The 12,500-nt window shown below is 43.0% G+C and overlaps 2 protein-coding genes across 4 annotated transcripts in view; both read left to right on the top strand.

Moving 5' to 3' along the window:
- The window catches only part of LOC127636422 (vasodilator-stimulated phosphoprotein-like), a 17,776-nt gene extending 14,844 nt beyond the window's left edge, over window positions 1-2,932 (top strand). For both annotated transcript variants that reach the window (XM_052116891.1, XM_052116890.1), the window contains exons 11-13: window positions 1,934-2,003; window positions 2,083-2,140; window positions 2,456-2,932. In XM_052116891.1, the coding sequence (XP_051972851.1) occupies window positions 1,934-2,003; window positions 2,083-2,140; window positions 2,456-2,493 (166 nt within the window). In that variant the 3' untranslated portion in view covers window positions 2,494-2,932. The remainder of the gene's footprint in view (window positions 1-1,933; window positions 2,004-2,082; window positions 2,141-2,455) is intronic.
- A 1,017-nt stretch (window positions 2,933-3,949) lies between these two features.
- The window catches only part of akt2l (v-akt murine thymoma viral oncogene homolog 2, like), a 17,308-nt gene continuing 8,757 nt past the window's right edge, over window positions 3,950-12,500 (top strand). The window contains exons 1-9 of one of the 2 annotated variants that reach the window (XM_052116880.1): window positions 3,950-4,067; window positions 5,520-5,617; window positions 5,704-5,832; window positions 7,023-7,134; window positions 7,217-7,367; window positions 7,496-7,627; window positions 10,337-10,402; window positions 10,477-10,545; window positions 10,628-10,750. In XM_052116880.1, the coding sequence (XP_051972840.1) occupies window positions 5,572-5,617; window positions 5,704-5,832; window positions 7,023-7,134; window positions 7,217-7,367; window positions 7,496-7,627; window positions 10,337-10,402; window positions 10,477-10,545; window positions 10,628-10,750 (828 nt within the window). In that variant the 5' untranslated portion in view covers window positions 3,950-4,067; window positions 5,520-5,571. Of the gene's footprint in view, window positions 4,171-5,519; window positions 5,618-5,703; window positions 5,833-7,022; window positions 7,135-7,216; window positions 7,368-7,495; window positions 7,628-10,336; window positions 10,403-10,476; window positions 10,546-10,627; window positions 10,751-12,500 lie in introns of both variants that reach the window. The other variant, XM_052116879.1, reaches the window with a different exon arrangement.

Here is a 12,500-nt window from a genome sequence, read left to right as displayed (position 1 = left end):
TGTGTTCGTATCAGCCTGATCTCATGAAAATTATCTGAAAGAAGATCGTCAGATCTGAAGTGAAACATTCACTGTGTGGCGCTAAACGCGAGTTAAACGTTCTCCCTAACAGACGAGGTTTGTATGGTTAAAGACTTTTAAATCAGCTAAACCGACCTCCCTACCCTAAACCTTACACCAAAACCTAACCGATAGTGTCAGAAATATACAACTGCATCATTTTGTGCTGCTTTTATGACACTTTTGGCTCACGTGTGGACTCTTCAGGACTCGTATCCCGCTCCTTTACATCACAAATGCAACGCTGTATCAGTCGAGCAACCGCGCAATTTGATCACACTCGAACAAGCTTGTAAATGTGATTAAACATTAAAATGAGTCATGCGTTGGGGGTCTGGGTATCTCAGCGAGTATTGACCCTGACTATCACACCTGGAGTCACGAGTTTGAATCCAGGACGTGCTGAGTGACTCCAGTCAGGTCTCCTTAGCAACCAAATTGGTCCGGTTGCTAGGGAGGGTAGGGTCTCATGTGGTAACCTCCTCAATTTGGGGGTCTGGGTATCTCAGCGAGTATTGACACTGACTATCACACCTGGAGTCGTGAGTTTGAATCTAGGGCGTGCTGAGTGACTCCAGTCAGGTCTCCTTAGCAACCAAATTGGCCCGGTTGCTAGGGAGGGTAGGGTCACATGGGGTAACCTCCTCAATTTGGGGGTCTGGGTATCTCAGCGAGTATTGACGCTGACTATCACACCTGGAGTCCTGAGTTTGAATCCAGAGCATGCTGAGTGACTCTAGTCAGGTCTCCATAGCAACCAAATTGGCCCGGTTGCTAGGGAGGGTAGGGTCACATGGGGTAACCTCCTCAATTTGGGGGTCTGGGTATCTCAGCGATTATTGACGCTGACTATCACACCTGGAGTCCTGAGTTTGAATCCAGGGCATGCTGAGTGACTCTAGTCAGGTCTCCATAGCAACCAAATTGGCCCGGTTGCTAGGGAGGGTAGGGTCACATGGGGTAACCTCCTCAATTTGGGGGTCTGGGTATCTCAGCGAGTATTGACGCTGACTATCACACCTGGAGTCCTGAGTTAGAATCCAGGGCGTGCTGAGTGACTCTAGTCAGGTCTCCATAGCAACCAAATTGGCCTGGTTGCTAGGGAGGGTAGGGTCACATGGGGTAACCTCCTTAATTTGGGGGTCTGGGTATCTCAGCGAGTTTTGTCGCTGACTATCACACCTGTAGTCGTGAGTTTGAATCCAGGGCGTGCTGAGCGACTCCAGTCAGGTCTCCTTAGCAACCAAATTGGTCCGGTTGCTAGGGAGGGTAGGGTCTCATGTGGTAACCTCCTCAATTTGGGGGTCTGGGTATCTCAGCGAGTATTGACGCTGACTATCACACCTGGAGTCCTGAGTTTGAATCCAGGGCATGCTGAGTGACTCTAGTCAGGTCTCCATAGCAACCAAATTGGCCCGGTTGCTAGGGAGGGTAGGGTCACATGGGGTAACCTCCTCAATTTGGGGGTCTTGGTATCTCAGCGAGTATTGGCGCTGACTATCATACCTGGAGTCGTGAGTTTGAATCCAGGGTGTGCTGAGTGACTCTAGTGAAATCTCCATAGCAACCAAATTGGCCTGGTTGCTAGGGAGGGTAGGGTAACATGGGGTAACCTCCTCGTGGTCACTATAATATGGTTCTCGCTCTCGGCAGGGCGTGTGGTGAGTTGTGCGTGGATGCCGCAGAGAATAATGCTACGTCTCCATGGTAACCCGCTCAACAAGTCACGTGATACACGTGTTTCCTGTGAAAGTGAATAAAAGTCCTTGTTGTAGCGCCTCTAGTGTTCATTTCACCATACAACAAGCCACTTAACTGTGGTGCTTTTTGAGACGTGAGTTTCTATACACTGATGGTCCAGTTCTCCCTCCAGGTTGAGGCCTGGCAGCGGAACAGGTGACGCAGGAGTCGGAGACGGATCAGATATGGAGCAGTTTAAACAGGTCAGCATGAATTATGGCAGATCGATCAGTCACTAATGGCCATATGTGACTCTTGATAACACATTTTATTTGCTCACAGGAAATCCTGGAGGAGTTTGTAATAGAGTTGCAGAAAGTGAAAGATGAAATTATTGGAGGTCAGTTCAGTTCCTCTTGTGTGTGTGTGTGTGTGTGTGTGTGTGTGTGTGTGTGTGAGTGTGTGTGTGTGTGTGTGTGTGTGTGTGTGTGTGTGTGTGTGTGTGTGTGTGTGAGTGTGTGTGTGTGTGTGTGTATTTGAGTGTGTGTATATGTGTGTGTGTGTGTGTGTGTGTGTGTGTGTGTGTGTGTGTGTGTGTGTGTGTGTGTTTGTGTGTGTGTGTACTTGTGTTGTGTGTGTGTTTGTGTGTGAGTGTGTGTGTGTGTGTGTGGGAACGCTGTGATGTTCCTGGTTTCACTCTGGTTGTTTTGTGCAGCTCTGATGGAGGAACTACAGAAGAGGAGTTTGGTGTAGCTGCGGCGTCTCTAACTCTACAGAAACATGGAGAGAACACATCTCATTCTCATGTCACGTGTTTGTAATCTCATATATATTCTGTGTTTCACTCATCTTTCATTTTTATTGTTTGCATCAGTTCTATAGATTTATTTGAGCTTTTGTTGACGTGTCAAGGCAAATATATGTTTACAATCTCATAGTTACTCGTTTTCTAATTTCCCTAAAGCTGCTGTTGATTTAACCAGTTATTTTGAATAAATATGATCTTTGTTTACACGTAACTAGTTGTTTGTGTACACGTGTGAGATTCATTGATATGTATTGATCATGCACTGTTATGGCATTACACGTGTGAGAGCAGATGTCCTCTTTGAGGATGCTGAACTGGATGTGAGTTACTGATCTCAGAGATTGTTACATGTGCTGAAGAATAAAGTCTGTAATATGTGTGAACAATATGATCTGTGTCAAACAATCTGTTACAAACTATATCAACTATTCAAAAACACATTACAAAAGCAATTCACACAAAAGGATTACTTTCCATTTCTGATTTCAGTCATTTCTATATTTATTCTGGGGCTTAAAGCCAAAAATAAACATCAAAGTCTCATTAAATGCTGAAATACTGATTTGTGCTGAATATTTTTGTTATTATTATTATTACTTTAATCAAAATGAAGCAGGGAAACAATGTTATTTTAAAATATGATTAATATTTAGAAAACTGGTGTCCATCAAATCGAAGTCACGTGGTGTAAAAGTAGCAATTTTGTTGTCATGTGACACAAATCTTCAAACCCGCGAGACTAAGTGTGAATTTTTACGAACTAATTATTTTGTTATGTAATTAAATATCACTATTTTGACCTTGTTTATGGTCATTTGATGTAACCATGAGAAAACTTAATGATATTATTGACTTAAAAAATCATGATATTTGTTTAAAATTAATTTTTTACCTTGAAACACATTTTAACACCTTTTTATGGTTACACCACATTATTATTTATTTATTAGAAAATGCTAAAAACGTTTAAATATTTTTTATAAACGACATGAACTGAAAGATGACATGTCTACGAACTTGACACTTGTGTTTTTTAAATATTTATAATTTTTTTCACCTCAGACATCCTTATTTGTCAATAACACACATCCATAAAGCATCAATATAGTATGGTATTACCACAATACTTTTCGTTTTTTAGGAGAATGTGTTAATTATAGTGGTAAGACTCGTTTAAAGCAACTTTACATAACATTTATCTCACTATTTGAAACAAATAAAGTGTTGATGGTGAAAGATCCGCTATGCAGCGCTTCAAAGTGCAAATAAAACCGTTCGGCCTGTTTTTAGTCACTTCAGCATCAAGCTGATCCCGGATCAGCGCCTCCGGCCACGTGTGTGATCTGAACATAAGGAGCGTCGGTCACCAAACTGACCTGAGGTCAGCTCGTCAGAGGGGCGGGGCTCCGTGACGTCACCTCGCTGAAGCGAAGTGTGCTGTGAACTCTGAACACGAGACGCGGTCGCGTAAAAGTGGGTTAAATTTCCTCTGAATCCGGATCAAGACGCGATAAATGAGGCGAGACTCTTGTGAATGTTCTCGTATATTCATAATAAGAGCTGAAATATGATGAATTCAGTGTTTGTGCGGTGAAGAGCTGCTTTGCACAGACAGTAAACAGGTAGTTTGGATAAATAACTAAATTTAACTCATTTAGTCGCTTGATTTCTATTAATTCACACATGTTCTGTAAGCAATATCCAAATAAGAAGCATTAATCGTTGTGTAATGTTAAAAAGCATGTTTTGTTGTTGAGGCTCAAAGTTCATGCTGTGAGTTAGCTTAGCTTCATGCTTCACAGAAGTCACTTTAAAACTTTATAGTTCAATGTTTTCATCATTATCCTTTTTGATGACGTAATTCACGGTGTTACACGTAACAATGTGACGAAATGTTGTTATATAGTCAGCTTACACTTACCTAAACTACTGCCATGTTTTTGGACATGGTAAAATCATGGTATTCTGTGAAGTACCTTGTAGTACATTGTAAATATGGTAATTATTCAGAAGCATGATATGTATCAAAGTACCATGGCATTGCCATCTGATACCCTCACTGTACCATGGCATTGCCACAGACCTGTAAAGGGTAAAGGCCTGTAGCTTTGCCAGCTTTGCCAGCTGCTGCTGTATGCTAATTTACTTTTAAGATCAAATTACTGATCAAGTCAAAGGTGGGACATACATAAACCAATATATCTTCATCTGTAATAGAGTTGCAAAAACACAGATATAACATGGGAAAGTCTATATGTAGATGAACATGGGATAACATGTCTTTTTGGCTCTAATCGTGCAGTTATTATACAAATTATACACATTTATTTATGCAATCTCTCAAATTCTTATATTCTCAATGTCAGAACTGGCTTCTTTGACCTTAGGTGACCCTCAAACATCATTTTAATTGCTTAGTAAACATTGAACAAATAGTTAGAAAAGATTTTTAGAAGAATATTTCAGCTCTGTAGGTCAATGCAATGCAAGTGAATGGTGACCAGAACTTTGAAGCCCCATAAAGCACATAAAGGCAGCATAAAAGTAATCCATAAGACTCCAGTGGTTTAATCCATGTCTTCTGAAGTGATATGATAAGTGTGTGTGAGAACAAACCAAAATATAACTAATTTTCACTATAAATCTTGATATCCGCAATCTGTAGGCTTGATCATGATTTTAAACGAGCTTAAAATATATAGTGAAAAAGTAGTTACGGTCTGTTTCTGATCCAGAACCATCAAGACATGGATTAAACCACTGGAGTCCTGTGGATTACGTTTATGCTGACTTTATGTGCTTTTTGGAGCTTCAAAGTTCTGGTCACCATTCACTTGCATTGTATGGACCTACAGAGCTGAAATATTCTCCTAAAAACTTCTGCAGAAGAAAGTCACACGTCTGGGATGCATGAGGGTGTGTAAATGATGACTGTCCCTTTAAATGTCGGATCCTTGTTTTGTGTTTGCAGGAGTAATTAAAGGCAGTCGTGTGTCAATCACTCCTCAGGCCCCGCCCCCATCATGACAGAGGTCAGTGTGGTAAAGGAAGGTTGGCTCCATAAACGAGGTACGGCAGATATTCACAGCTCTCTTGACCATGTGTCGTGCGATGAATGATGTCATTGGCTGTCATTGATGGGGTTTGTGTTGCAGGTGAGTATATAAAGACGTGGAGGCCACGATATTTCATCCTGAAGAGTGACGGATCCTTCATCGGCTACAAGGACAAACCAGAACTGACCGATCAGAGTTCAGCGCCTCTCAATAACTTCTCAGTGGCAGGTTAGTTAGTGACGATTTGAGAGTTTTCATTGGATTCTCAAATTCAGATTGTTAAGAAGTTTCAAAATAGTGGAACTTCAAAGAGCAACCGGATTTCCATGGCAACAGAACCAGAAAACACAATGATAGTGGTCAAGGAGTAGTGGATAAATTTATAATTTATTTTATATTTATGGAAAGCACTAAGTGAAGAAAGAACTTGATTTGGAGGAACTCAACTGGCAAGAAAAAGTATGTGAACCCTTTGAAATTAGCTGGTTTTCTCCTCTTCATCAAAGTCACATGTATAGACAAACACAATGTGCTTAAGCTGACAACACACAAACTATTATAATCTTTCATGTCTTTATTGAACACATCCCATTAAACATTCACAGTGCTGTGGAAAAAGTAAGTGACCCCTTAGGCTAATGACGATGTGGCAAACATGGCATCCAATTAATGAAACGAGATTGTAGGTGTGGGTTAGAGCTACTGTGACTTAAAAAAAGCACTCAAACATTTACAGTTTTCTTTTCACAAGAAGCATCTGCTGACGTGGACCATTCCTCGCAAAAACATCTCAGAAGACCTTCAATCAGGAACTGTTGCTTTGCATGAAGCTGGAAAGGGTTGCAAAGTTTTCTGGAGGAGTTTAGATATTCATCTGTCCACAGTTAGAGAAACTGTCTATAAATGGAGATGATTTAGTACTATAGGTACTCTCACTAGAAGTGGCCGTTAGATATTCATCTGTCCACAGTTAGACAAACTGTCTATAAATGGAGATGATTTAGTACTATAGGTACTCTCTCTAGAAGTGGCCGTTAGATATTCATCTGTCCACAGTTAGACAAACTGTCTATAAATGGAGATGATTTAGTACTATAGGTACTCTCTCTAGAAGTGGCCGTTAGATATTCATCTGTCCACAGTTAGACAAACTGTCTATAAATGGAGATGATTTAGTACTATAGGTACTCTCACTAGAAGTGGCCGTTAGATATTCATCTGTCCACAGTTAGACAAACTGTCTATAAATGGAGGTGATTTAGTACTATAGGTACTCTCTCTAGAAGTGGCCGTTAGATATTCATCTGTCCACAGTTAATTCCAAAGGGTTCACATACTTTTTCTTGCACTGTATATATTCCACTTTGTATGAATGCATCTGTTGTAAGTCTTCTTACACAAGTGTTGTGTTTTTTCAGAGTGTCAGCTGATGAAGACGGAGCGTCCGCGGCCGAACACGTTCATGATTCGCTGCCTGCAGTGGACGACCGTCATCGAACGAACCTTCCACGTGGAGAGCAGCGAAGAGAGGTGAACACACTTAAACACACCTCATGTGAGCATCATTATACTTCAGTGTTGTTTAAATCATCTCCTCTCGTTAACTCTGTAGGGAGGAGTGGATGTGTGCGATCCAGGCAGTGGCCAATGGGCTGCAGGCACGGCAAGTAGAAGAGCCAATGGAAATCAAGTTCGGCTCTCCCAGTGACATCAGCGGTCTGGAGGACATGGACGTGTCTCTGTCCAAGTCTCGCTCAAGAGTGGTCAGTGTCTCGAGGACATGTTATTCTTCATCTCACAACTGATCATTGTTCTTAGTTCAAGTGTAGACATTCATAATTAATTTGTTGTTGGATTGTGTATAATTACGGATGATGATTTGTGTTTTCAGACGATGGGTGACTTTGATTATTTAAAGTTGTTGGGTAAAGGCACATTTGGGAAGGTGATTTTGGTGCGTGAGAAAGCGTCCCGGATGTACTACGCCATGAAGATACTACGCAAGGATGTGATCATCGCAAAGGTGATGTGCATGTTAAAATTTGACCCCAAATGAAATAAAAACACCATTAAAGCATTATAAAACGCTCAATACATCCTTGTATGCTAGAAGTGTTCTGGATTCACACAAAGAGTCTGAAATTGAAGTTGTAATTCACTGAAAATCTGCCTGAACTCTCCTCATTCTTTTGTGTTTTCAATCAATCATTTGATCTGGTTCACAAAAGCAGACGGTTCAATAGTTGACCCATAGGTGGCGCTGTCACCAAACTTTTCATGGTACCTTGGATCGTCGTCCTGATGAAGCGTACCAAAGTTTGTTTCGATAGGACAAAGATTTGCAGAGATACAGCCTCAAACATTGACCTCGTTAACTTCGCGTTGGCATGATTTCTGAACGGTAGAACGAATTAAAATTATTTCTGGTCAGTTCTTTGTGGCTCAGTCCATCGTTTGGACAAATCGGACTAAGTTTGAAGGACGTGAAACGTTTATACTGTAAGGGGTCATTTGAATCCTCAGGAGGCGAGTAATCAGACAAAAAAAGAATGGCGTCTCTAGGTCAAACTGGTTTTGGCGCTATAGAGTATGACCTAGATACCCCAAATTTGGTATAGGGGGTATTCATGCCCACTCCTATCAGTGTGCCAAATTGAATAATTTTCCTATGTACGGTTCATAGGGCTGCCATAGACTCCCAGCTAGAATAATAATGATAATATTATAGCTGCAAGCAGCAATCAACGGGCCCAAGCACCGTAGGCCCATTTCCTCCTGGTGGCTTTAGTAAAACAATGCATCAAAAATGTTGAAGCGATTTATTTAAATGTAAATAGATTTTTTCAAAGACTGTTGTAAGGGCCACACTTCCTGCTGCCAGTTGGTGGCGCCACGAGCATGACCCACAGTAGATACATCAATGTGATCAGCCCTCAAGGCCAAACATACGGGTCAGTTTTGATGTACATCACAAGATGCACGCAGAAGATATGAGACAATTCTTCCTATTTTTTGTTAATTTATCGTGTCGCCATGGAGACACCGTTTGAGACATCAAAAATCTGTTCACAATTCAGCATCTTCAATGTTTTGGCAAGTTTGGTACCACTCAGATGAATTCCCTATGAGGAGTATTTCAAAATCCAGAGCATGCCATTTTTAAACCATTCAAAATGGCTGACTTCCTGTTGGGCGGAGCTAATGGTGTGAAAGTTGTCCGGCTTGATGAGATCTACATACAGTGTGTACGATTCTGATGTGTGTGCAAAAGATCATATACATTTAAATATGCAAAGTACCTCAAAAACACATGAATAAACATAAAAAGGAATAATTGTGTTTAATGCATTGCCATGGCAACAGTAGTTAATATATTGAAAATCCCTTCATAATTTTAAATCTGTACTGTCTTGAAATTATTCAGAAACAAATTAAAGAGTGGGGGTGGTGTTGTGGTCTAAAGCACATAACTGGTAAACTGGTAATCAGGAGGTCACTGGTTTGATCCCCACAGCCACCACCATTGTGTCCTTGAGTAAGACACTTAACTCCAGGTTGCTCCGGGGGGATTGTCCCTGTGATAAGTGCACTGTATAATACATTGGTACTCAGAAGGTTGCTGGTTTGATCACTCAGAATATATTGGAACTCACATATCTGGTACTCAGAAGGTTGCTGGTTTGATCCCCACAGTCACCACCATTGTGTCCTTGAGTAAGGCACTTAACTCCAGGTTGCTCCGGGGGGATTGTCCCTGTAATAAGTGCTCTGTATAATACATTGGTACTCAGAAGGTTGCTGGTTTGATCCCCACAGTCACCACCATTGTGTCCTTGAGTAAGACACTTAACTCCAGGTTGCTCCGGGGGGATTGTCCCTGTAATAAGTGCTCTGTATAATACATTGGTACTCAGAAGGTTGCTGGTTTGATCCCCACAGTCACCACCATTGTGTCCTTGAGTAAGACACTTAACTCCAGGTTGCTCCGGGGGGATTGTCCCGTGCTCTGTAAGTCCCTTTGGATAAAAGCATCTGCCAAATGCATAAATGTAAATGCAAACAGTCATATCCATGTGATCAGCCCCCAAATACCAAACATGTATCTCAATTTTGATCTAAACTGCACAATGCACGCCGAAGATATGAGCACTTCCTCTTTTTCATTTTTCTCCATTCATGTATCGCCTCGCCATGGCAACACCGTTTGAAATATAAAAAATCTGTTCGCAATTTAGCATCTTCAATGTCTTGGCATGATGTTGCCCACGTTTGGTGCCTGTCACATAAATCCTCTAGGAGGAGTATTTCAAATTCCAGAGCATGCACATTTTACGAACAATGCAACTTGGAAGACTTCCTGTTGGGCGGAGCCTATGACTATGACCGTGAAAGCTGTCCAGCTTGATGAGATCTATGTGTGTACAGAGTTTGGTGTCTGTACTTGAAAAGGCATGTGCTACAGAGCCTCCCCAAAATCACATTTTCAAGGGGCCTGCAGAGAACTGCACTTACAGTGCTTGGGCCCTAATTATATACAGTAGGGGCTAGCCACTTCGGGACTTGGCCCCTAATGAGTCGTTCATGAATCAGACCGGTCCAGTTCCATGTTCAGCTCACTGGCATGTTCATGGAAGTCTCTATGTGACATCTACACATGTAAATATTTCTGTGTGTTATAGTGGTGTTGATCAATGGAAATAATAACATGTCATTGTTCCGCGTGCGTGTGTAGGATGAGGTGGCGCACACAGTCACTGAGAGTCGAGTACTGCAGAACACCAGACATCCTTTCCTGACGGTACGTGATTCATAAACTCATCGTTATGAATGTGTCAATCAAGCACTTCATGTCTCATATTGTTTCTCCTTTAGACTCTGAAGTACTCCTTTCAGACTCATGACCGCTTGTGTTTTGTGATGGAGTACGCAAACGGCGGAGAGGTACGAACTGGTCTCATTCAAGCACTGCTGTATTTACTCTCGTGATCCCTCACGCTGTCTCTCTCTCTCTCTCGTCTCACAGCTGTTTTTTCATCTGTCTCGTGAGCGATTGTTCTCTGAGGATCGAGCTCGATTCTACAGCGCTGAGATCGTGTCTGCTCTGGAGTATCTGCACTCGCAGAATGTCGTCTACAGAGACCTGAAGGTCAGAACGGCTTGAGTTTGAACGCACCACAACACATTCATTTGTGCTTCAGTGTTTTTTTTATGGTTCTCATACAACGCGAAGCGAGCGTTTCGCGCGGCGCGATTACATACAAAGTCAATGCAAAGATGCGAATAGATGCAAATTTGCGCGAATGATGCAACTCGAACACGTGAAATCACGTCATTTGAAAAATTTCAACTCGAGCGAGAAATCCGCATGACGTGTTGTTGCGAAAGCCTATCAGCATTGAGATTGTTGTAGCGGTGTGTGGGCACGCCGAATTGTACGACACAACATCATACACGTACAGAGACTAGACGATAAAAGACGTCGCTTGGAGGAACGTGAGCGAGGAAGTTGGACAACCTGGTAAGTTCTGAAAATATGCGCATCTTACTATGAACCAAGTCGTAGAAGCCCCGCCTCCTGACCTTTTCCTGAAGAGAAGGGGGAATACTCGCGGGTTCATGTTACTCGCGCGAACGCCAGTTTAAACAAACATTTCTAATGTATATATAGATATTTATAATATAGAGTATGTGAACGCACCATTACATTTCTTAATTGCTCCACTAATTATTCCAGCTCCGCTGCTGACATCACAGATGACAATAGTTCAGAAATGTCATTTTACAAAAATAAAAATATATATTTGTCTAAACTGTTGAACCGTTTGTTTTAAAATTATGATTTTGGTGTCTTTGGATTCCTCGGGTCATGCGGATTTCAGCAATATCAATAATTGCAACATTAGCCACGTAGCTCCTCTGCCATTTTGAATTGTATGAAAAGTAATGTGTATTTAAAACGCTTTAGAAAGGCAATTTAAATAAAACTTTGAATGTATCATTGCTTCCTTTTTCTAAGTGTTCTGAAATTGGCAGATACATTTGAGATACATTTCTAAATGTATTTACTATATTATAAAAATGTTTACACCAGCTCCTACACAACGCCGACCCCTACACAACGCCGGCCCCCACACAACGCCGACCCCCACACAACGCCGACCCCCACACAACGCCGACTCCCACACAACGCCGACCCCCACACAACGCCGGCCCCCACACAACGCCGACCCCCACACAACGCCGACCCCCACACAACGCCGACTCCCACACTAACAGCCGAGCTCCACTAACGCATGAGCCCCACACAACGCCGACCCCCACACAACGCCATGGACCCCCACACTAACGCCGACCCCCACACAACGCCTGACCCCCACACAACGCCATGGACTCCCACACAACGCCGACTCCCACACTAACGCCGACCCCACACAGCATGGACTCCCACACTGGCATGGAGCCCCCACACAATGCCGACTCCCACACAACTGCCATGACCCCCACACTAGCATCGACCCCCACACAACGCCGAGCCCCCACACAACGCCGACCCCCACACAACGCCGACCCCCACTACATGGACTCCCCACACAACGCTGACCCCCACACAACGCCGAGCTCCCACACAACGCCGACCCCCACACTAACGCCGACTCCCACACAGCACTGCACGACTCCCACACAACGCCGACTCCCACTGGCATGCGAGCTCCCACACAAGCCGACTCCCACACAGCATGACTCCACATGGCACGACTCCCACACTAACGCCGACTCCCACACTAGCCGACTCCCACACAAGCCATGAGCCCCCACACAACGCCGACTCCCACACTAGCGCCGACTCCCACACAACATGGACTCCCACACTAGCGCCGACTCCCACACAGCGACTC

This window comes from Xyrauchen texanus, chromosome 44 (assembly GCF_025860055.1).
Source record: "Xyrauchen texanus isolate HMW12.3.18 chromosome 44, RBS_HiC_50CHRs, whole genome shotgun sequence".
Classification (NCBI taxonomy): Eukaryota; Metazoa; Chordata; class Actinopteri; order Cypriniformes; family Catostomidae; genus Xyrauchen; species Xyrauchen texanus.
The sequence above is the reverse complement of the archived record's forward strand: the minus strand, read 5'-3'. Positions and strand labels throughout refer to the sequence as shown.